Below are 23,909 nucleotides of genomic sequence, written 5' to 3' on the forward strand. Positions count from 1 at the left end.
GCTCTCTATTGTACATGAGTAGAAGTTCCTAAGGATCTTCTGACTGACTTGGAACTTCCTTAAGCGCCTGAGGAAGTAGAGGCGTTGTCGTGCTCACGCTCCATATCAAAGGGACAGTGATATCTGTGAGTGGTATGTATCTTGAGTGGCTGCTATGGCGTTTGTAGCTGAAGCGGTTGAGAAGAGGAAAGGCGAGGATGTTAGCTAGTGGAGTAAAATATGCTGAGAAGGTGTGGGCCACTGGGGCTAGAAGTGAGAGAGAGCGCCATGGAAAGACGAGCAGCCTATGGGGCGGTGGAGGATTCTGTGGGGAAAACTCCTGTGGGAAAACATAGTGGCTGAAGGACCGCTAGCTTCTGCCAGTAGGGAACTGATGTGACAGCAGCTCATCTGACAGCTGTCAAAACACTGCTTAAAAAGAAGGAGGAGGGATACATGTTGGGAGAAAGGTGAGACAATGTGATTGGCTGTTGAGACATGAATGAAATCTAGCTGATCAACCTGAGGATGTTTTATGAAGTCATTTGAATACTACAGCTCTTCCCTCCCAAAATTACATCATAGACTTCAATTCATGACCCCAAGAGGAATAAACCTAGTAAGAACCCTATTGATTTTGGTGACCCCATGACCTTTCCTCTACCATATTGGATTTTCAATATACAAATCCCTCTCTGTGCTGTTCACCTTGTCACATAATTTGCTGTGTGAAATCCTGGGACCAACATCTTGTTCAAAGATGTGATTTACATTGTATTTACATTTAGTAATTTAGCTGATGCTTTTGTCCAAAGAGACTTACAAATTGTCTGCAGCAAGGGATACAACTCTGGAAGTCAAGGATAGGTGGTATTGTTTATCGAACAATGTCAAACGTGGGTGCTTCACGTGAGTGCATAGTAAGCATAATGTCCTTTTGATGCTTACAATATGTACTGTATTTTTTTGATAGTTGATAAGCCAAATGGAATGACCCCCAGATCCAATATATATATATATATATATATATATATATATATATATATATATATATATATATATATATATATATATATATATATATATATATATATATATATATATCTTTCTTAACCAGTGTAACGTAAAGTGGGGAAGTACAGTTCGTGGTACAGTAGGTCTGCACCCTACTGATTGCATGTTTATAGTTGTTGGTGTTTGACTTTTAATGTGACCCTGAGCTTTCATAGCACAGCCGTCTTTGCCAAATGCGCCCAACAGAAAGGTGACAACAACAGCCCATATGCTGTGTGGCTGCTGTGGATTAAATGTGTCCTTTCTCCATGCAGAACGCTCATTAGTTATAATAAAGTGATGTTTTCCATCAGTTTAAAGCCGCTTTCCTTTCCTGCTTTTACTGTTCTTTTTTTTTTCCTATATACGATGACGGTTTCTTTTTTTTTCTCAACACAGCACATTATATACCTACTGAGGGGTAAAGCACTATTCAAGTGGAATTATTTGAAGAAATCTGAGAAAATGATACCTGATTTTATAGCTATGTACTTCTGTACTTCAGTATCACGTGAATAAACTAAAATCTGAAATTTTGAAATGTGACCCTGAAGTGTATGATACGTATTTTGGTCCCAATCAATATCGCCAATAGACCACTGCACTTCCGAATTGGGGAGGAGATAGCGGGGGGAGCAAATGAATGAATGTGGATGAGAGCCGTGATGTAAGTGGTTGCAGATACGGCTGTGGGGATGCTGGAGACATGATCGAATAGACTTGTATGCGCCTGAATCTCCTGAACACGGTGCGACCCATTCCTAATCGATCAGAACTAAATCGGCAGAGAAAAAGCCAATTTTTAAGCACCTATTCCCCATGCACATGCGCAGATTGCCCACGGATTGTGACGCCATGCACACCCGCCCTGGACTGTTCCATCAGAGGGGGGAGCTTCGGTGGCCAGTGTCCTTTCAGCCGAACAGGATAATGAAACAATGATCCCACTAAATGGCCAGACGCGTCTTATGGCGACATCTACAATTACCTCATTGAGTCTCCAGGTAGACTAATGTTTATATTTAAGTGCAGTGGTCTGTACCCACTCACACTACCACCGAAGCTCCCCCCTCTGATGGAACAGTCCAGAGCGGGTGTGCGTGGCGTCACAATCCGTGGGCAATCTGCGCATAGTGTTGCGGTGGTCTATACCATTTTCAAAGTGAAGTGTTCCCAGATATGTCAAGTAAATGGAATGTTCAGATATCGGATGAGTCTTTACGATTACATTTCACCAAAACTCACGTTTCTTATATGAACCCTTTCATGTGTAGATATTTGGGAACATTATTTTCCTAATAAAAGCATGCTGCTGTTGCAATTGGTTTGCATAGTAAATTCATATAATATTTTCTTTTCTTCTCCCCCTGATTCCCCAGACACCTGTGCGAGACGGTAGGAGGGAGAGCACGTTCAGCACTCTCTACCTCTCTCCCTCCAACATCGAGTCTGGCCAACAGATTACCTGTCGAGCCTCAAACAAGGCAGCTCCCAATGGCAAAGACGCTACTGTGACAATTGACATCCAACGTAAGTACAGATACAATTGTATATGATGTGATATATGACCACTGTTGCTAATGCCGTTAGAAAATGGCCTAAGTTCTCCATAAGTTCAAAAGTGTATTAGGATATTGAACTCAATGAACTCTGAAAGAAATCAATGTAATTATTTGTCCCCGCAAACACAGTTTAATTTACATGACACTGCTCGCTACAAAACAAATGTACATAGGCATCAAAGGAACAGATAATGTGACAGAAGATTACAGAGGTTACTTTGCTCAGCAAATTAACATAAATCACATTTTTGTAATTTGATTATACTTCAGTGTGATTTCTCTTTTCTCTCAGCCCCTCTGAAGTGAAAACATGCTCTCCCTGTGAACAATATAATTGTCAGATGATATTATTTGATCATAAAAAACATTTTCCACAAGTTATGAATTTGTAACAATGGGCTTTTTCATCCTTTACAGCTCTTTCAAAGCTATTACGTGTGACTAATAAAGCAGAAAATACTATTCAGAGATGCTTTCCTCTTGACAGATTCATTCTTCCTCCTGCTGCTTTTTTCCCATCCATCCAAAAAGGAATGGAATACGTAAGCTGCAGCTTGGAGAGGCTGAAACACGAGAGCTAACTGATTAACGGCTGGTTGTGCTCATTGTCAGAAAGGCCCCTAATCCTTTTGTCATGCAAAACAATGGTGGCGCCAGCATTTTTTCCATGGAAAGTCAATCACAGTTGAAAACAAAATGTTTGATACTGCCCCCCGTACTCTTTTGTTTGGATAACCTTGGAAAAAAACTCACGGCTAAATGATATAATTTGCCTCCCACCCTATCAGCTTGGGTAATAATGTGGATTTGACACCAGTCTGGATAATTGGGATGTTTGATATGAATTAACTTCAGCGATTTAGCGCCGGTAAAACAGCCCCCTTGCATACTAATTGTGTTCCCACAATATATATCCAGAGTACACACCCTTTATTGTCAAACCAAAGGCATGAAACAGCCAATCACAATACAGAGAGAGGGGTGTTTTGAGCAACAGCTCAGCCATTAGTGCTTAACATAAGCTTAGATCATTTGGGCTTGTGCCAAGTGCCTAAATAGGCCTTTTTTGTTCCATTTAGCATGCTATGTGTGTGTGTGTCAAGAAAGTCAAGAAAGCAATTGAGTAAATTGGAAAGCAAGCCATGAGCTTTACTTTTCGTTTCTTTGGGGGGATGGGGGGATCGGGGAGGGTAACAGGTGTTGGATTAATAAGTGATGACGGCACGTCTCAAGGTGGAGAGGCCGTTACTCCTGTGGGTTCTGGAAGGTTCGGCGGCTCACCTCCGGGGTGCTCTCCCGTACTGTTAATATTGATGAGAAGCAGCTGTCGGCCTGGCGGAGCGGAGGGGTGGTTGGAGGGCTGTGTGGTCCCCCGACCACCGCAGAGTGCACCGGGCAGAGAGCAGACAAACACACTGGGTCAGTGTGGGACCCTGACAGCCCAACTCCCTGGCATGTCAGCCTGTCGGCCGCCAGGGCTTTGAAACGTCTCTGACAGCTATATATCTCTGCTCCCGCCCAGGCAGACTGGACCGTCCTGTGCTGTATACGGACTAGAGAAGACCACCGCCCGTTACAGTGTCATTGTACAGCCCCATCTCGCTTAAAATATGTAAATAGGGTGTACCAAAAATGTACTACAATGTGTATTACATAAGCACATTTTAATTTAAAATAAAAATGTTAACGTTTTCAGAAAACATTTGAGCTCCCCTGCTGGGGAACAACCCTAGGGCTCTCACATTGGCCTCAAGACTACCAAGACACACTTTTCTGATAGCCTTGCCCAAACCCTGACCCTAACCTTAACTACACTGAATTACTTTAAACTAACCATAACCCTAACCTTAACTACACTTTTAATTGAAACTAACCATAACTGTAACTAAAACTATCTATCCTCTATAGTATTGCTGTGTTGGTTGGTTGTTGCTTTGACTCCCGGTCGCTGTGTTTGTTTTGGACTTTTGCCGATATGAAACGTAATATACCGTGTTGCATTGTAAAAGGCTGTGCTTTACCATCTCTGCCTAAACACTCAAGTTAAACTCAAGAACCCTTTTTCCTCTACCTCTTGCCTAAATGTATCTGCATCTCAGAGACTGCAAAGTCCTAGGGCGTTGGAACCGGCTGGGTAGGTTTGTCAATAGCTCCTGAACCATGTGGCCCAGAATATAATGTCTTTCTCTCAGAATCATTGGGTCAAGCTGAATCTATTGCATATGCTCAGTTCAATTTCTGTCATGATTGATTGATTTTATTTGACATTTTAATAAAAACAAAACAAACAAACAAAAACAGCCCTGCTGAGAAATACAAAAAGCAGTGAGTGATGTACATAAAATGAAAGGTCAGGATAACACGATAAAGCCCTAAGGCTTATTTCCATAGCCTCCCTAAAAAGGGGAGGGGGGAGGGTCAGTGGTCAAGACGGCAGATCAGCCATGGCAAGAATGGCACATAACATGAATGGTTGAAACTGGTCACCTATTCCACAGACTTACTGCCACGTCTCTCCATGTCACGAATGACTCTTAAATCCTTAATCAACTAAATGAGTGGACTTGCCTGCTATAGAATAGCTGTGAATATCCCTCACCTGGATGAAGTAATTTGAGGTATTGGGGGACAGCACAATCTTATGTACCATGCACAACCATGCACAACTCAATTGTTACACCCTCATGTGAGATTTTTTCTTCAAAATTCTAAATCCCCACCTTAGCAGGGAGAGAAATCAGCTAGTTTAATTGCCCATTTGTTTTCCCATGATGACCATATTTGGTTGTAATCTACAGCGCCACCATCATGACAGTGTGGCTGTTTTCATATATTAATATATGAAATATCTCAGGCACGGTTTCACCTACATGTTGCATAGCAATGGTGTATTTAATTGTATTATTAATATTATTATAATTTGTATATGTTTTGCAAAGTGTTACATCAAGCCTAGAAGGCAGTTCCCTCTTTTTATTTTATTTAGGGCAAAATAAAGAAATGAATAGGATAAATAATTGCTTGATGTGATGGCCTTGCTTGACTGATTAGTTGGCCATGCTGAATGACTGTTTGGCCTCTAAAGCCTCCACTATTTTAAATCCCTTTCATCCTTTTCCATATCTTTATTTATATAATCTCTCTCCCCCGCTGGACTGATGAATAAAGACATGTTCTCATGCAGCTCTCAAATATCCCGGAAAAGTTTATATCGCAGATCCAGTAGTTCCGCTGAATGATTTACGTCAGTGGAGCACATCACCAGCAATTATCCTTGACATTATACAATACAATAAAGCAGAGATAGTGCACACACAATGCCTAATACATATGTATGTATCTATCTTTAATGTTGGAAATGTGGACCGTATTATAATAAGTACGGTATCCTGGCTGACACTGAAAAACATAGACCTGGTCATTAAAAATGCTTGCTATTTCTTGTAATTTCTTTAGAGGCCCTTTCATTTTCCATGGTTCCACTTCTTTCTACAATGTGCTGCAGGAATCAATGCACAAAGGGGCCAACAAGGCCATCCCACAGGGTAATAGCATGGTGGAGAATAAGAGGAGGAGCAAAGTGTTTTGGGTAATTAATAGCCAAATGCTGATGTTCTGTGTCCACTAAGGTCCCCACAGGCACCACGTGTACACACAAACAAGTACGCCACACACACACACACACACACACACACACACACACACACACACACACACACACACACACACACACACACACACACACACACACACACACACACACACACACACACACACACACACACACACACACACACACACACACACACACACACACACACACACACACACACATGCACACACATGCACACATTAGTATTCATCACACACACACACACACACACACACACACACACACACACACACACACACACACACACACACACACACACACATGCACACACATGCACACATTAGTATTCATCACACACACACACACACACACACACACACACACACACACACACACACACACACACACACACACACACACACACACACACACACACACACACACACACACACACACACACACACACACACACACACACAATCCTTTGTCTACTGTAGGTGAAAGACACACATTGGCTGCCTATCTAAAGTAAGAGAGTGGTTTATCAAGCTGTTCCAATTCTAACTCTCAGAGGTATGATCCCTGTAACGTAGCTTCATATTTTTGCATACATTGTATATACTGTACTGTACGGTGTATCTCTATCGGCCATCCCCAGCTTTGCACATGAAAGTGAATTCCACACGGCGTTCGAAGAAGGTTCCTCTGAAAACCCTCCCATTGTTTTTTGAGACTGAGGAAAGTGGCACCACCCAAGCTGAGTACTGAGGCGAGACGTAGAAAACCTTGCATGCGTATTATTCAGGATTAAAGCAGCGAATGCACAAAGGCGTAAAGGCAACACAGAATTATTTTCTCAGATGTATCAAACACTGCGCACACCAGGTGTAGTATGCAGGTTTTAATTTGTATTGTGTGGAATAAACCTAATATGAATACCTTACATGTTATCTGTTATTTCTAATTCAACTCATTCATGACTGGAAAAGAGTGAAAGCAAACTACACATTGTCTAAATGAGTTGTTTGAAATGGTGAGAAGTTCACTCTAAGAACCACTTAACTGGCACCCAGAAAAGTGGCAATTTTTTAACTTGAACTTGAGGACTGCATACTTTTTTTGAAAAGCATATCTTTATACTTTATACTTATAGCACATGCATAAACCTGGTCTCTTTTGAAAGATTAACATTCTGAAGTGTCTTACACAATAAAGAAAAATCACTTTTACTGCTAATGAAATAAAGTAACATAGGTGGGGTTACAAAACCCTGACTGTATTAAAGATTGTGATAGATTAAACCACTGCTAGTTATGTACTTTAATTACTGGCCAGACAGTACATCAAATATAGATGGTGAACACCCACAAGAATACGGCATTGACAAAGAAATAGTATTTGAGGGTAATTTATTATTATTAGGCAACGTTAGGTTACAGAATGAGAATTAGGGTCGCGCTTGTATGGCGAAGAATATACGTAAAGTCAGTCAAGAGCATGAGTCACTAAGAATAGCAGGAATCCTACGATGGGTCTAAGTTGACACCACCTGTCGTATAGTAGCAACTATATAGGGCAACACTGGTACCGACTGGAGACAATGGGTTCCCTCCGGGGGTGTAAGGCCTGGAGGGTAGAGGAATGTTCGGGTACTCCGTCTGATTCAAGGGAGACAGATTAATAGTCCAGTCAACTGCTCAATGTCTGTTGTGGGGAGTAGGGCAATCTACAAAGTCAGTGGGTCATGATCGTCATCAGGGGAGTCAGGGAGCCTCGGCAACTCTATCAGCCTCGCCACGGGTCGGGTGTAGGTCCGCCCCTGGACAATAACTTCGGCCGCTCTGACCTTTCCGTCTGCACCAGTGATCACTTTGCTTACGCGGCCGGCCGGCCACATAGCTCGGGGTAGTGACTGGTCTATGATCATAACGACTGTGTCCACTTGTAAGTTGTCTCTATCCTTTACCCATTTCTGGCGGGTTTGGAGAGACGGTAGGTAGTGGAGGAGGAAACTGTTCCCAAACTTGTCAGCCAATACTTGACTGTACCTCCACATTCTTCGGCCGTTCGCTTCTTCGGGTCTGTACACCATCTGTGGAAGCGCGGGGTCCAGCCGCCCCATCAAGAGAGTGTTGGGGGTGACTGGGTCGACATCTGCTACATCACTTGAGACGTAACCGAGGGGCTTTGAGTTCAATACTCCCTCGATCTCCGTGAGGACTGTCGTGAGGACTTCTTCAGCCACGGTCTGGGCCCCAAGCACGGCGTACAGAGCTGTCTTTATGGAACGTACTTCTCTTTCCCAGGTTCCCCCGAAGTGAGGGGCGTTCGGGGGGTTAAACTGGAAGTCGATCTGAGAAGGAGCGAGGTGGGTCTTAAGTTCTGGACCCATGTCTTGGAAGCTCTCTCTCAGCTCTCTTTCTCCGCCTTTGAAGTTTGTCCCGTGATCAGACAACAACGTAGATGGTTTTCCTCTTCGCGCTGTGAATCTCCGGAAGGCCATGAGGAATGAGTCCGTACTCATGGTCGGAAGGAGTTCTATGTGTATAGCTCGGGTGGTCATGCACTTGAATACAATGCCCCACCTCTTCTCCGTCCCTCTTCCTTTCTTCACGTAGAGTGGGCCGAAGCAGTCCACGCCCGTGGAGTGAAAGGGCTTATCGCCGAGTCGGAGGCGACAGGGAGGCAGGTCTGCCATCATGGGTATACTGGGCTGTGCTCGGCACTTGCGACAGTCTAGACAGGTTCGCTGGAAGCGTCGTACTGCTTCTCTTCCTTGCAGTATCCAATAGCGACGTCGGATCTCAGCGAAGACTCTCTCTGCCCCAGCGTGGTGCACATCCTCGTCGTATTTCTTTATGATGAGCTCAGTGACCTTGTGTCGGCTGTTGAGGACTATAGGAAACTTGACGTCATCCGTTAAGTCCGGGGCCCGTCTCAGACGACCACCCACCCTGATGAGGCCATGGGTGTCGCGCTCGGGGGCCAAGTGGAGCAGTCTGCTGTCTGACGGGATTGGCTTTGTTCCCTGCAGGCAGTCTAGCTCGTCGGGGAACGAGTCTCTTTGGGCTCGCTGTAGCAGAAGGAGTTCTGCCTCTGCGTAGTTCGATGCGTTAATGTCGGTAGTGGGGGGAACCTTAGGGTGGTGCCACAGGAATGTCTTTAGCTGCGCACTCTCAAAGGTGAGGCAGTCGTCTATGTTAGGGTCAGTGGGGACTGGGGTGTGCGTCAACCCACAGAACATAGATTTCTTGATCTCTGCCTCCTCTTGACTAGCCTCCCGAGGGGTGGGGGTAGGCCACTCTTCCTCCGGGAGCTTGAGGAACTCAGGACCGTCACTGTAGATATTGTGACGTGTGAGGTCATCTAGGGACATCCCCCATGTGATGACATCGGCTGGGTTCTGTTTCGTGTCCACGTACCTCCAGCACGCTGATCCTACTAGGTCTTGAATCTCTGTGATTCTGACTCCCACGAAGACCTTGTATCTACAAGAATCGGACTGGATCCATGTGAGTACGGTCATGGAGTCTGACCACAATATTGTTCTTTGCACCGGGATGGTGAGTTCACGTTGGATTAACGTGGCGAGTTGCGCGCCTACCAGAGCTGCGCAGAGCTCTAGACGCGGGATCGATTGTTGCTTGCGGGCTATCCTTGAGCGAGCCAGGATGAAGGCTGTGTGTATTTCTCCTCCCTCCTCTCGGGCCCGCAAGTAAGCCACCGAACCGTAGGCCACTTCTGAGGCGTCGCTGAAGACGTGCAGGTCCATCTGGCACGTCTCCAGTCGCACTGTGGGTGGGAAGTAGCTTCGGCGTATGTTCACATTTTGGAGCGAGCTGAGTTCTCTCTCCCACTCTCTCCAGGTGGAAGCTAGGTGGTCGGGTATGGGGTCGTCCCAGCCCTGTTCCTTGTCCCACAGCTCTCGTACAATCATTTTCGCCCGAGTGGTGTAAGGTAGGATACACCCCAGCGGGTCGTATTGACTTGCGAGTGTTCTGTATACGCTCCGTCTGGTGGTCGGTAGAGGGGTCGACCTTCCCTGCTCCGTGGTCAGGGGTGTGTATTTGTAATGGAGCGAGTCTGTTTTGAAGCGCCAGACTAGGCCCAATGTCATTTCCTGTGCTTCACCTGGGGTGGTCGCCATCCAGGTCTCGCTGCTTGCTGCCTTTGTCTCTGGGGAGAGGCTGCGAAGTACTTGAGGGTCACTGCTGGCCCACTGCCGGAGATCAAAGCCGCCTTTGATCAGTGAGGCGCGGAGTTTGAGCAGGAGGGCTTCGGCTTCTTCTGGCGTCGAGACGCTTTGCAGACAGTTGTCCACGTAGAAACTCCTCTCTACACTTTGTCTGACCTCCTCGTCAGCTTCAGGGTCTTCTGTCACATGTTTTTGCAGTGCGAACGTAGCACAGCATGGGCTGCATGTGGTTCCGAAGGGGAGGACCTCCCATTGGTAGATGGATGGTTGCTCATCTTTGATCCTCTCTCTCCATAGGAACCGCAGCAAGGGCTTGTCCTCCTCCACTAGTCGCACCTGCAGGAACATCCCTTTGATGTCGCCGCTGATGGCCACCTTGTCTTGGCGGAAACGTAGCAGTACGCCGAGGAGAAAGGGGCCGAGTGTTGGGCCGGGCAAGAGTTCTTTATTCAGATTCTGTAGTCCGATCTGGTAGCTGCAGTTGAATACAATGCGATCCTTGCCGTTGTGGTGGACCTTGTGGTGGGGCACGTACCAAGATTCGATCGTCTGGTCGGCCTCTTGAATGTCAATTTTCTTTATGTGTCCCGCTGTGATCAGCTTGTCGATCTCAGCGCGGTACACAGTGGCTTGAGTGGGGTCTTTGGCTAGATGCCGCTCGGTGTTCAGTAGATATCGCTCTGTCGCTTCTTTTGAGGCGTGGAGGGTGGGCATACCCTCTCGCCTCAAGAGTGGAGTTGCGTATCTCATCACTCCGTTGACCTCGACTCTCTTTGTCCTCTGCTCGAGGAGGGCTATGGCATAAGTGTCTTCCTTTGAGCGAACAAGTTTCTTTTCATTCTTAAAGGGCATTGCGTCTAGTGTCCATAGCCTCTCGACGTGCTGTAAGAGGGTGGTGTCTTCTTCGTTTATCCTCGTATAGAGACAGCGAGTGGCTGTCGGTCGGTTGGAAGACCCGGAGAGGGGGCCTTGTAGTGTCCAACCCAGGCGGGTCTCGATCGCTGCTGGACAGCCTCTGGGCCCGATGTGGACCCGGTCCGTTGGGACGATGAGTGTGCGTGGTCGGATCCTATGAGCAGGGTCGGGGTGGCGTCGTCGATGAGCGGTATAGGTAGTTGACGTAGGTGCACGTATTTCTCCATCAGCTTTGGGATGGGGTAGGTGTACTGTGACAGGCCTATGTCGTGGCTGGTGAAGGCGTTAGTGATGCTATACTGCTTCTCGGGCTGCCCGACCGCTGCTATCGTGAAGGAGACATTTTCACCCTTTATGGTCTTCAGGTCTCTTCTAATGGTACGGATTGTCATTGTTTCTTCGCTCCTCCGCAGACCCAGCCGGGCTGCGGCGGATGCGAGGAGGAGAGTCTTTTCTGACCCATCGTCTAGGACGGCGTAAGTGTCCATGACCTTGTCCTCGTAGCTTAAGATCACTCGGACCACCTTCAAGAGCACTCGGGAGCTCCCGCTCTTCGCAGGGTCTATGTACATGACGTTCACTCTCGAGCTGCTTGGGGGTACGGGTTTCTTCTTGTTGCTGTCGTGTAGGACCTCCAAGTGGGCGCCGTCGCACTTGCTGCATCTTTTCTTTAGGCGGCACTCAGCTGCCATATGGCTGCGCGCGCAGCGGAAGCGGCGGCGGTTGGCTTTGATCCACTGACTCACCTCGTCAGCGGTCAGCTTCTTGAAGGTGTCACATTGAGACAGCCAATGTTCCTTTTCACAGTACTGGCATACAATCTTCCACTTCCCCTTGGTCTGGGGGGTGCTGTGGTTCTTGTGCTGCGGCACTGACTCGGCCTGGTGCATAACGGTCACTGATCGGCGGTTATCGTTGGACCTCCGAGGTCCATCTCTTGGGCTAGATCCACTCCACACGAATGTGTCCAGTCGTAGGCTGCTAACTTCCCTTGCGAGGAAAGCGGCCAGGTCTAGGAGGGATGGCTCTGGGCCGTTGGGATCACGGTGGTCTCTCTGCCGCCGAAAACGCTCTTGGCGGGCTGGAGGGAGCTTCTCCAGTATTCGCTCCACATTAGAATTTGCATACAGTTCATATCTCCCCTTCTCCTTTTGGGACCCCAGCATCCCCACGAGGGATTGTACCTTGATAGAGAGGTCATCCAGTGCTCTATTGTCTTTGGCTGGGGGGAGGCGGTCGATATCCCGTATTTCTTGGATCACGTAATCCCATATGCGTCCATAACGCTGGTCGAGGGCCACCAGAGCCGCGGAGTATGGGGTGCTTGAGTTGGAATATGCCAGCGCTATATTATGCGCTCTGGGCACCTTGAGATGCTTGAGGAGGATGGCATATTTGTACGACTCGTCGGGGACATCGGACATCATAGTCTCCAAACACATGCGTAATTCCGTGTACTGTGCTCTGTCCTCGCGCGTAAAGTCTGGGAACGTCGGTGTGCCAAGGTACGATGCCATGGATGGCTGGTACATTGGTGAGCGTAGGGGAAGAGGCCTCCTGGGCGAGTCTCCCCGTACGTGTGGTCGTGGGTTAGTACTTGGTGGGTACCAGAGGCCGGGTCCCCAGGTGCTGTTCCTCGGTGCTGACTGTACGTCAAACTCACCCGTGAGTTGGGTCAGGGGTTTGTAGTGCAGTGACTCGGGGCTGAAGTCGGGGCTGTACTGGGCCTCCTGGTCCAGAGTACGTTCGCGCTGGTGGGCTTGATATTCCTCCTCTTCCTCTTCCTCTTCTAGGTCCTGGAGTCTTCGAGTTAGTCTCTCGGCGACGTAGGCCGGTTCTTCCCGTTGGCTGGGTCTCGTATGGACCGGTCGGGGAGGGGGCTCGGAGACGTAGACAGGTTCCTCCTGTTGGCCGGGTCCCGGGTCACTTTGTCGGGTAGGGGAAGGTGCCCTAGACCCTTGTCGTGATGATCTCCGGGAGCTCCGTGCGGAGAGAGGGGGTGTCGCCCTGGCGATCAATTGTTCTATCATCTGCGCCTGCAGCCGGTCGTGCTCTGCTTCGCGCTGGGCATTGGCGGCGTCGCGCTGTGCATTGGCGCGATCTCGTTCGATGTTCTCTTCCGTCTGAAGGCGCCTCTCCTCCAGTCTTATGCGGTCGTCCTCACTCCTTTGTGGCGCCTGGAGGCGCTCTCGTTCGGTTGCAGAGTGTTCGCGCTCACTAAGGGCTTGCGCTTGGAGTTGCGCGTGAAGGCGCTCTCGTTCCGCTGCAGAGTGTTCGCGCTCGCTTAATTGTTGCGCCTGGAGGCGCTCTCGTTGTTTGCGCTCGCTCATCTGTTGAGCCTGGAGGCGCTCCCGTTCCACGGCAGAGTGTTCGCGCTCACTAAGGGCTTGCGCTTGGAGTTGCGCGTGCAGGCGCTCTCTTTCCGTGGCAGAGTGTTCGCGCTCACTAAGCGTCTTTGCTTGAAGCCGGTCGCGCTCACCCTGGAGTCTGTCTCTTTCGGTTGAGGCTGTCAATGTGGCGATCAAGGCTTGCACCAGTCTCTGGTCCGCCTCGCTGGGGGATGACACTGACGGAGGTGATCGGGTGCTGACAGGGCTTGTTGGAGATCTGTTCTCCTGGCGCGCTCCGAGGTCTATCTCCTGGGCGCGGTTCTCTTCTCTTGGTGGTGTGTCGGGTTCTATCCCTGGAGCGCGTTCTTTATCCTGGAGCGCTCCGGGGTCTATCCCGGTGACGCTGTCTGGAGGTATAGTCACGTCATGTCCCACCTGGTCCCCCCCGTGAGCTGAGTCAGTTTCGTTTGAACCCACTGGGGTCTCTACTGCCAGGGTCGCCAAGTCGATAGGATTGGACATGCTTAGACTATCCGATTTATCCGTATTTAACGTCTGTTTAGATAAGCTAGGGGGTAGAACGAAAGCGAATTCCTCCAGATATGGAGGTAGCTGCCGTTTGCGCTGCGGGCGTTCTAGCTTAGGGGAGCCGCTTGGGGAGTGTTCACCGCTGGCCATGTTAATATTAATATTATATTAAATATTACACTGATACCATCCGGCTCGAAGGACCAATTGTAACTGAGGGGTTACAAAACCCTGACTGTATTAAAGATTGTGATAGATTAAACCACTGCTAGTTAAGTACTTTAATTACTGGCCAGACAGTACATCAAATATAGATGGTGAACACCCACAAGAATACGGCATTGACAAAGAAATAGTATTTGAGGGTAATTTATTATTATTAGGCAACGTTAGGTTACAGAATGAGAATTAGGGTCGCGCTTGTATGGCGAAGAATATACGTAAAGTCAGTCAAGAGCATGAGTCACTAAGAATAGCAGGAATCCTACGATGGGTCTAAGTTGACACCACCTGTCGTATAGTAGCAACTATATAGGGCAACACTGGTACCGACTGGAGACAATGGGTTCCCTCCGGGGGTGTAAGGCCTGGAGGGTAGAGGAATGTTCGGGTACTCCGTCTGATTCAATGAGGAATAAAGAGACTCCAGGTACAGGAGTCGGCCCTTGTAAACTCCCTTGATCAGCAGCAAAGTAATAATTGTAATCCAGATGCTCGACAGCATTGATGACAGCTAGCCAGCCCCGTCCACGAGGCCGACCCGAGTTGTAATCCTCACGAGGTTGAATCCCAAACGATAGTGGAAATCAACGATGCTCTTCTCCGGGTACCACGTTCCAAATCAATATAATCCAACCAGGAATGGTTCTGCAATCGCTGACGCCGATTATCCTGTGTACATGTCCAACGGTTCTCCGCCTAGGACTCCTCGGGTGTGGGCGACGTATTTAGGCCACACAGCCTGGTTAAGTACACTAGCTAAAGACACGACGAACCGCTGGGTAATACTACACACGAAAGAACTGTGGCCGCACGATATACAATAAATGAACGACTATTTACTTCACATTAGATTAAGTCGAACTCAACGTTACTTCATTAAACTCTGACACTTTTGCCATTCTATTCGCACGCGGTTCTCAATGCTCTGTTTAGACGCAAGGTTGCTCACTTCACTGTTTTACCGAACTTGATGAACAGCTACTGTTCGCACCTGCCGCCGTATTTATACTTAAGTGAATATCTAGTCCCAACCTCAGTCCTTGTCTGGTATTACTACGCTGACTCCGGGCATGTTCTGACATGCCTGCAGTTGTCTTTGAACTTGCCGTTGGGGGCTTGCGCGCTGGCGCCTGGGGGCGCTGTCCAATAGGAGAGCGAATATTACTCTGGTTTAAACGCAGGTAAAGGGATATTCCGTGTATATATATAAATAATATACAAAGTATATCAAACAATAAAGGTAGATTCTCAGTTTAATCTGGCCCTTCACAACAATAGGTCTGAACTTGAGTTGTAGAAAAACTTGTTACTCACGTTTTTCTGTAGTAGTTGCAATATCCAGAAATAGTATATACAAACATCCTGGGTCCATAGCCGGAAGTCTTATGTAGTACATGTCCAAATTCCATAAAGATCCGTTCAGAAATGAGTGATTAGGAGCGATTTTGGTAAACTGTGTACCAAAAAAAAGCTCTCCAGGTTTCCATTTCCTCATTGACTTCAATTCCTTCTGTGTTTTTTTCTCTTCCGGTTTTCGCTCGTGACTTTTCACCTAGATCCACGATTCACTTCGGAAAGCCACACTCATTGGCTATAACCCTGTCCAAGCATTTTCGATATCGCCAAATGATTGGCGGAGCTAGAGCCTCGGGAGTCAGGGATGGTAATCTGACCCTGCCGTGTACAATGGTGCACGCCTCATATTATCGGCATGTAACTCGAGAACCGCTGAATGGTCGGCTGAGGTGGCAATCGACAGGCAACAAATAGGGCAGTAGTGCAAGTTATACTTAGTTCCACCTAGTGTTCTTAGTCCACCCTAAGATAGTCGTACAGCCTGGCCCTGTAGTGTATCAAGCAGTAAACATACAGTAAGACAGAATGGACCGCATGCTCGAATGGACATTTCTTTGTAACTTGACTTACAAGACTTTTGGCATGATCGAACGGTTTGTTTTCAGAGATTTGTTCGTAGCTATGAACAGAATTTATGAATTTGAAAAAACAGTCGTAAGTCAGACAGACTGGTGTGCACTGTGTTCTTAAGGGCTTCATTTGGGTGATTGCGTTCACGTTGATTCTACAGACATCCTCGGAATTAAATACTTATAATAATAATAATAAATATGACAATATTTGTATCAATTACGTTTAACATTTATAGTCATGACTCAACGAGGCACCGTGAGCATTACACACACACACTGCAAATGACTAAATAAGAACTAAACCCAAGTGCACAGATATACAGTAGCTATAATTCAGGGCTTCTCAAACTTTTTTATACCACAACCCCATTTTATTTAGGAATTGTTTTGGCGACCCCACACTTAATGTATCGTGTAATTTCAACCTGGAAATAAGGAATATCAAAATAAAAGCACACATTGTTGAACTTGATCATGCATATTTATTAGAAAAAACACTATGTTATCAATTAAATGAATTAATATTATCAACAAAACCAACGGAATTGTTTCTGTATACACATTTATAAAACTAGGAATATTTAGCCAATGAAAAGAAAATGCGCTCATGTGCGCTTTGGTGGCGATGCGCTTCTACTCTGGCCTCACAGAGGTATGTTGATGCGAAGGGGACAAGCTTTCTCAGCGCAGCATTACACAACACTGGGTACTCATTCCGGACTGATATCCAGAATTTTGTGAGTGCCTGTCCAGTGAACTTGACTTTCAGTAGCTTGTCACACGAAAGATCATTGAGCGCTTCCTTCTCAGACAGTGGGAGGCCTGCTGCCTCATGCGTAATGAACGGATCTTTGATCCAGTTGTCCAAATTGTCCGCGCTCTCTCTCCAAAATGTTTCAATGTGCCCTTCTAGTGGCTACAGATGATGCGCTTAAAAAAACATTTGCAACATCCTTTTCCTACAAAAAGCCATCAAGCAGAGTAAATACCCCCAAATCTCCGCTGATTATCGTGGAGTGTCACTAACAGAGTTTCGTAATCCAGATCATTATCAGCACATTTCTCTGCCAATGGGTTGTTTTTGTCTGCAAGGAAAATCCGCGCTTCTTCTCTGAGTTAAAAAAGGTGATTTAATACTCTGCCTCGAGATAGCTACCTCACTTCAGTGTGGTATAGCAGCTGGTTATGCGCAGAGCCCATTTCATCGCGACCAACCGGTACCGCTTCTGACAACGAACCTATACATTGCGAGTCCAGGTTACACACAAAAGACCAGACCCCTGGCCCCCTCCCGCGATTATACCTGCGCAGGATGTAGTGAGATGTGTATTGGAATACTGTGTGTCAGCCTCCGTTGATGAAGGGGCGAGACATGGCAAATACACACAGCTGCCGGGTGGAAAACTCGATCTGAGTTGTTTTTTAGTTGCCAATGCACGACCCGACTATCACCTCCCTGTGACCCCACTTTGGGTCGCGACCCGTAGTTTGAGAACCGCTGCTATAGTGGAATAGACTAATGAATAGATGAATGAATTCCATATAAATCTATAGCATATTAACGAGGCAGCAGCTGATGCAGGCGGCTTGGTGAGGATACTGTACTGTACGCACACACACACATACACACACACATACACACACAAACATGCAGACTTAGCAGCTTAGTCACATTACATTTCCTTTCTCATAAAGAGCAAAAAGGGAGGATTAAAGGCAGCAGGCCTGGCATAGTAGTATCGTGTTCAGAGTCACCCCTTAGTGATTGATTTACAGTAAGGGAGAAATCTGGAAGAAAGGTAAATGTTGGCAGGTAAGCCATGCTTTGGAACACATGAAATGGTTAATGTTAGCTAGTACTGCAGTTGTCACAACGGTTGGATGATCAGGAAAGAGGGTGGGGTTTGAGATAATACCAATTGCATACGGAAACAAAGAACAAGGTGATGAATCTGGTTTCAACAGGATTGTGGCGATTGTCTTTGTTTTGTCACTTGCTTCAAGTAAGTTTTCCAAACAAAACTTTGAATATGTGTGACATTATACTACAGTATATTATATAATCATATTTGGTCACCTTTTAAATTGAAGTAAAGTGCTGTTTTTCTATATTATATCATAATAGTCTCTTGACTTTATGATGATAACTTAAAAGTATTCAACAGAGTTTTCCTTGTAAGCAACTCGCTTTTGTTTATTCACATGTTTACCAAAAAGGTAACTGAGTTTTCTCAGTCCTGTAATCTACAAACTGAATACATTTCCTACCTCACAGAACCTTTGCAAAATAAAAGTTTGGTCTCACATTGTTTACATTAGAGTTTGAGGGAGATCATATAGACCAATCTAGCCACCACTGCACTATTGCTGTGTTGGTGTGATTGATATGCTATTGCTGGATCTTGAGTCATATTTGATCTGTAACGTCTAGTTTGAAAGTTTGATCTGAATGTTGTTCTTCGGTACAGGTTCTGTGAGGGTTCGGTGTGGGAATAGGTGAGGAGACCCCAAGTGCAGGACACGAGCAGAGAGAGTAAAGGCAGAGACGACGGAATGAAATGAAGGGCTTTTACTTAGAAGTTTGCAAGCAACAATGATACGTTACAAACGGTAGCAAACAAAAACGAACTGTAAATGCCGGAAAACGGGAAGGTACAAATACTGCCCGTGATTGCTAATGAGCGCCAGCTGGTTTAAGACCAGGCATGGCCAAGACTGGTGAACACAAAGCATTAGCAAAAGAAAACTCACATAAAAAATAAAGGCATGTGTAAAGGGATTATCTAAATGGAAAACATATGTAAAGGAACAACCCTTAAAGGAAACATATGTAAAGAAATTAACACCTATAGAAAACATATGTAAAGAGACAAACCCTTAAAGGAAACATATGTGAAGGTATTAACACTTACTGAAAACATATGTAAAAGAGATGAACCATTAAAGGAAACATGTGAAAAGATAAACCTTTTAAACACAAGCTAAAATGGGGAAACACAACATGAATAGAGGAAACACAGCATTAATCATTGTATTGATATTATCCAGCAAACCTAGGCGGTTCAGTATCTGGAGTTGCTGCTGCGTTCGGCCACCAGAGAGAGCGGCAGAAAACCGCTGTTCATATTGATCAGGTAGGGTCCCTGGCTGGGACCATGACAGGTTCAGGCACCCTGCTAGATGCTTGTTACAGGCACAGAAACAGCCTGTTGAGAACATAACTGAAACAGACAGGTATAGATGCTGCTAGAATGCATCATCTGAGTGTTTTCTTTTTCAACTAAATAAAATTGAAATTTTAGGGGACATCAAAGACCTATAAATTGTTGAAAATAAACTGAAATATGTCCCTTTAATCACTAAATACATCTGCAACTACACAGACATTTCCATCTATAATTTTCCTTTGTTTCGTTTTCTTTCTTTTTCCTTCTTCTCTTTTTTCCCTTTTTTGGGCAGGGGGGGGCAGTAAGGTATAGTTGTTAACAATACTGAGAGCTTTAAAAATGTAGACTCTTTGTTTGTTGCTGTCATTTATTTTGCTGTTGTCCAATGTCCATGGTGAAATTGTTCCAAACATTTCTTGCCAAATGCCACCAGAGACATAACATATAGATTCCCTCCCTAAAGGCATCTTTGTACAAAGCACTGGTAATAGAAATAGACAATATTGACCCGGCTTCCATTCCTGTGCACCCTACTGATGAAAAGCCAGTAAAAAAACAAAACATTACGCTATCTCTGCCTTTTATCTCCCTTTTCTTTACGATTTTGTAAAGACGGCTGTCAAATCTTTTGTGAAAAATGGCTGATGCAAATGCCATGCTAACCGGGGTGCAAAAATGTAAATATTCTTCCCATGTGAGACGGCAGCCTGCTTGTTGTGGTTCCATCAGTAACCGTGCCGGAGGTGAGAGAGTGCTGTAGCGTTGCTGTTCCATGCCCATGAGGCCTGTAGCGCTGAAACACTATTATTTTTCTCATGGTTTATTACCGTTTCAAGCCCCAAAGGCTTATACCCTTTTTCACCTGTTTATTTATTTCACCGTTTCTGAATATCCTGAGCTCATACACGCTAGATACATGCAGTTTGGCACAGTAATAGGGTTTGGTAATTTGTCAGACTTGTCAATCAATCCCCAATTTAGGTACATGGTGGCTGGCAGTATTACATATTCAAATAAAAGCCCTGTCTTGCACACCATTGTGTCAGCACAATTGTTGGTATAATCAAACATATCCAGCTACCCTCGCTCTACAAATAGGCCACAGAAATCTGCCATGTTGAATTTTCTGCATATTTTGAAAATAACTGCAACCAGCAACCAGTATAATCTCTATTAGGTTAGGGTTAGAGGTGAAGTCTCCAGTGGGGTGAAGGCAGTGGTTCCCAAACCTTTTTAGTCAGGCTCCCCTTAGGTAATTGGAAACACTTCTCTTCACACAGTGTTGGCGTTGTGCCAGCACAGCAGCCCACTTGACTAGTAGGAACAACCGTGGAACTGTATGAGGGAACAACCTTTTTTTCAAGGGGGGCGTGCCCCGCAGTTTGGACACCACTGGGTCAATGTAAGGGTTCTGCCCTGAGACCTGCCAGCAGTTTAGAGTGCAGTTCTGCCAGGCTGCAGCCATACCATCCTCAAGAAAGAAGGCCTATTGATCATGAAGTTTGGTTGGTAGGCCTATCACCTTAAAGCGCATAACTCAAAGTGGGTTGGCGTGATCAGTTTGAAACTGGGCAGCCGTATCCCAACCTCTATTTAATGCACGTCTACCAAATTACATGCCAATCCATCATGGCGAAATGGCAACTGAGGGGTTTAGCCAATCACAGTATGAATACAATGATGAATAATGAGCATAAAAGGTCATAACTGTCTAAATGTAATTGGATGAGTTACAATGTATACCACAACACTATAATGTTTTAGCAGAAGTCATTCCTGATTCAATATCACTCAATGGTCATTTCACATTTATAATTTGAGAGTTGAGAATAGCCCTGGCAGTATCTATTCTGTCAACGGAGAGCAGCAGCTTGACTTGAGCAGTGACAGTGAACTGTAAATCCCTCCAGAAAGCCTGGGGGGATGGGGGGGGGGGGGTTCCTTCTAGCAGAAGTTGTATTCTGAACAGAGACAGAATCCAGCTGGGACTCTCCAAGATCTCCTGAAACACAGAGACCCTTTCAAACCACTTCTGCATAGCTAGACTTCAAACCTTGCACTTCTGTCTCTGACCATGACCCGCATGTAATGGCAGAATGAATTTTTCATAAATATACAGTATGTGCTGAATGCAACATGTGTTTGTGTTGTACAATATAGTCAGTATGTACTGTGCTGAAACTGAATTATTGCTATTGACCTATCTCAAACCCTGCCCTCTTTTATTGATCCTCCAATCACAACACAGCTGTCAATTGCATAATTATATTGCTTATTCAAACCAAACTACAGGAGTAAAGAAGGGAAGATGTAGAAGACATGAACCATTCAGTTTGTATGATGCATAGCTTCACTGATAAAATAAGTTTCTCACTTTCTTATTGATATACAGAATGTCCTTCAATTCAAATGGGCACTTCACCAAAAAACTAAGCTTTTGCACATCTCACACACGTCCAAAAACTATTTTGCATGTCAATAATTTAGTTTGACAGTTAATGAGAGTAAATTAGTTTGAATATGGCCACCAGTGATGTAATCGAGGACATTGATTCCTTGTGTTGTGGTAATTACAGCTCCATAAAATAATAAGGTAGCAGTCCCTATAACACAAAGTATTGCTATTTTTGTTCAAATTTACATAATTTCATGGAGCTGTAATTAACACAACACAATGATTCAACCCATATTAAAAATAATTTACTCTCAATAACTATAACTGTACAAAGAAATCTGGATGTGTGTGAGATTATGTGCAAAATAAACCAGCATTGGCTTTTGGTGAAGTTCCCCCTTTAAGTGTGTGTACGTGCCGTGTACAGTATGAGGTTGATATAATTAACAGTGTCGAAGTTTCCAGTGCTTGAGGTAAATTGTACCTTTTTATTCAGTGGGAAAAGGTTAATAGTTTCCCACAGCTGCTTTAAAGGGACTACAGAATATATTTCAAATGCATCACTCTAATTAATTTGTTAAAGCTATTATCATTGCATGTGGTGGAATCCAGTCTGAAGTAGCAGGTGCACTGGGACCTTTTTTTAACTGCTCTATTTGCGAAGATGTATTGGTGGAAAACAATGCACAAAGCCACACATATACCTGTACATCGATTTCCTTAATCTCTCTCCCAAACAGTTAGGAGGCAACTCTTATTTCATCCCAGGAAGCACTTGAGACAAAACCGTTGTTGATAAATCACAAGCAGGCTGGAGAGGTGTTACTGTAATCAAACATCTTTGGTCTTTTGAAGATAAATCACAGCTCTACTTTTGGAAGTGCCAGAGAAGGGCCCCTAACCGCATGTAAAGCACGTCAGTACTTTCCTGTGGAAAGAGTGTGTTGACAGAGTCGGCTATGGGGCATGAGGCATGAGGCATGGTTTCTATCTTTAGCCATTAAACGGCGTGGTTTATTTCACATTGGTACACAGCAGTACATGAGACATCCTTCTCTTATGAGAGCGATGGTGGAAGAGACAGAGGGGGAGTCGACATCTCCTTTTATACCTCTATACCTGGCGGCAGCATTAACAGCTCCGCCTATAGCGCCCTCTTGTGGAATCAGTTAGACACAGTTAGACAGTTACTCAGTTACTTGCAATCATACATAACCTCTAACTTTAACAGAGTGGAGTGGGAGAATGTTTGATAATGCACTATTCAAGCCCATTTATCCACCACTGTGGGGCTGCATTACTGTAGCTGTGCCCAAAGTGAATGCTATACATAATACAGCCTTTTATTGTAAAGTCCAACCTCCATGCTGAGCAGTTTTCTTTTAATTGCCCAGTAGAGCACCAATTGACAGATGCATTAATCTGACACATTTATTTTGTCTCTCTCTCTCTCTCTCTCTCTCTCTCTCTCTCTCTCTCTCTCTCTCTCTCTCTCTCTCTCTCTCTCTCTCTCTCTCTCTCTCTCTCTCTCTCTCTCTCAGCAAGTGAGTCAGAATTCCAATCAAACCTGTATATATTATTCATAATCAAACCTAAATACACGGTTTGTTAAAGAGTGTGCAAAATGTAATTTTGCCACGGGCGTTACTTGCTTTGTTTAATTATTTCACAGTAAGTATTTGAGCAGGTTTGAGTGACACCATGCAGTGTCACTTAATACAGTATCTCCACCACTGAAGGCATAACGGCATCACGCTTGTCACAGGGATGTTTATTCACTTTGGAAACTATTGTCGGCCCACGTGGCTGTCACATTGTGATGGTGTGGAAACCTGACAGTTTTTAATGAAGTCTGTCTGAATGACACTTGACTGTGACCCCAGAGGCTACTGTTGCCAAGTGCCCATTTGCAAAGATGCAAGAATTAAAGGTCCAATCCTCAATCTGAAAGTAAACAAGAAGGGTGCCCCAGCACTGAAAACCAATGGTAGCGGAATTGATTATTTTCAAATCAATTCACTG

At 45.4% G+C, this 23,909-nt stretch overlaps 1 protein-coding gene across 1 annotated transcript in view; it reads left to right on the forward strand.

Annotated features, from left to right (window-relative positions):
- The window catches only part of LOC311232985 (kin of IRRE-like protein 3), a gene marked incomplete at its 3' end in the record, with an annotated part of 534,465 nt that overhangs the window by 427,703 nt on the left and 82,853 nt on the right, over positions 1–23,909 (forward strand). Inside the window, exon 5 of the mRNA XM_084319831.1 lies at positions 2,412–2,562. Coding sequence (XP_084175957.1) covers positions 2,412–2,562 — 151 coding nt within the window. The remainder of the gene's footprint in view (positions 1–2,411; positions 2,563–23,909) is intronic.

This window comes from Notolepis coatsorum, assembly GCF_963971535.1.
Source record: "Notolepis coatsorum genome assembly, chromosome: 8".
In the NCBI taxonomy this organism is placed as follows: Eukaryota; Metazoa; Chordata; class Actinopteri; order Aulopiformes; family Paralepididae; genus Notolepis; species Notolepis coatsorum.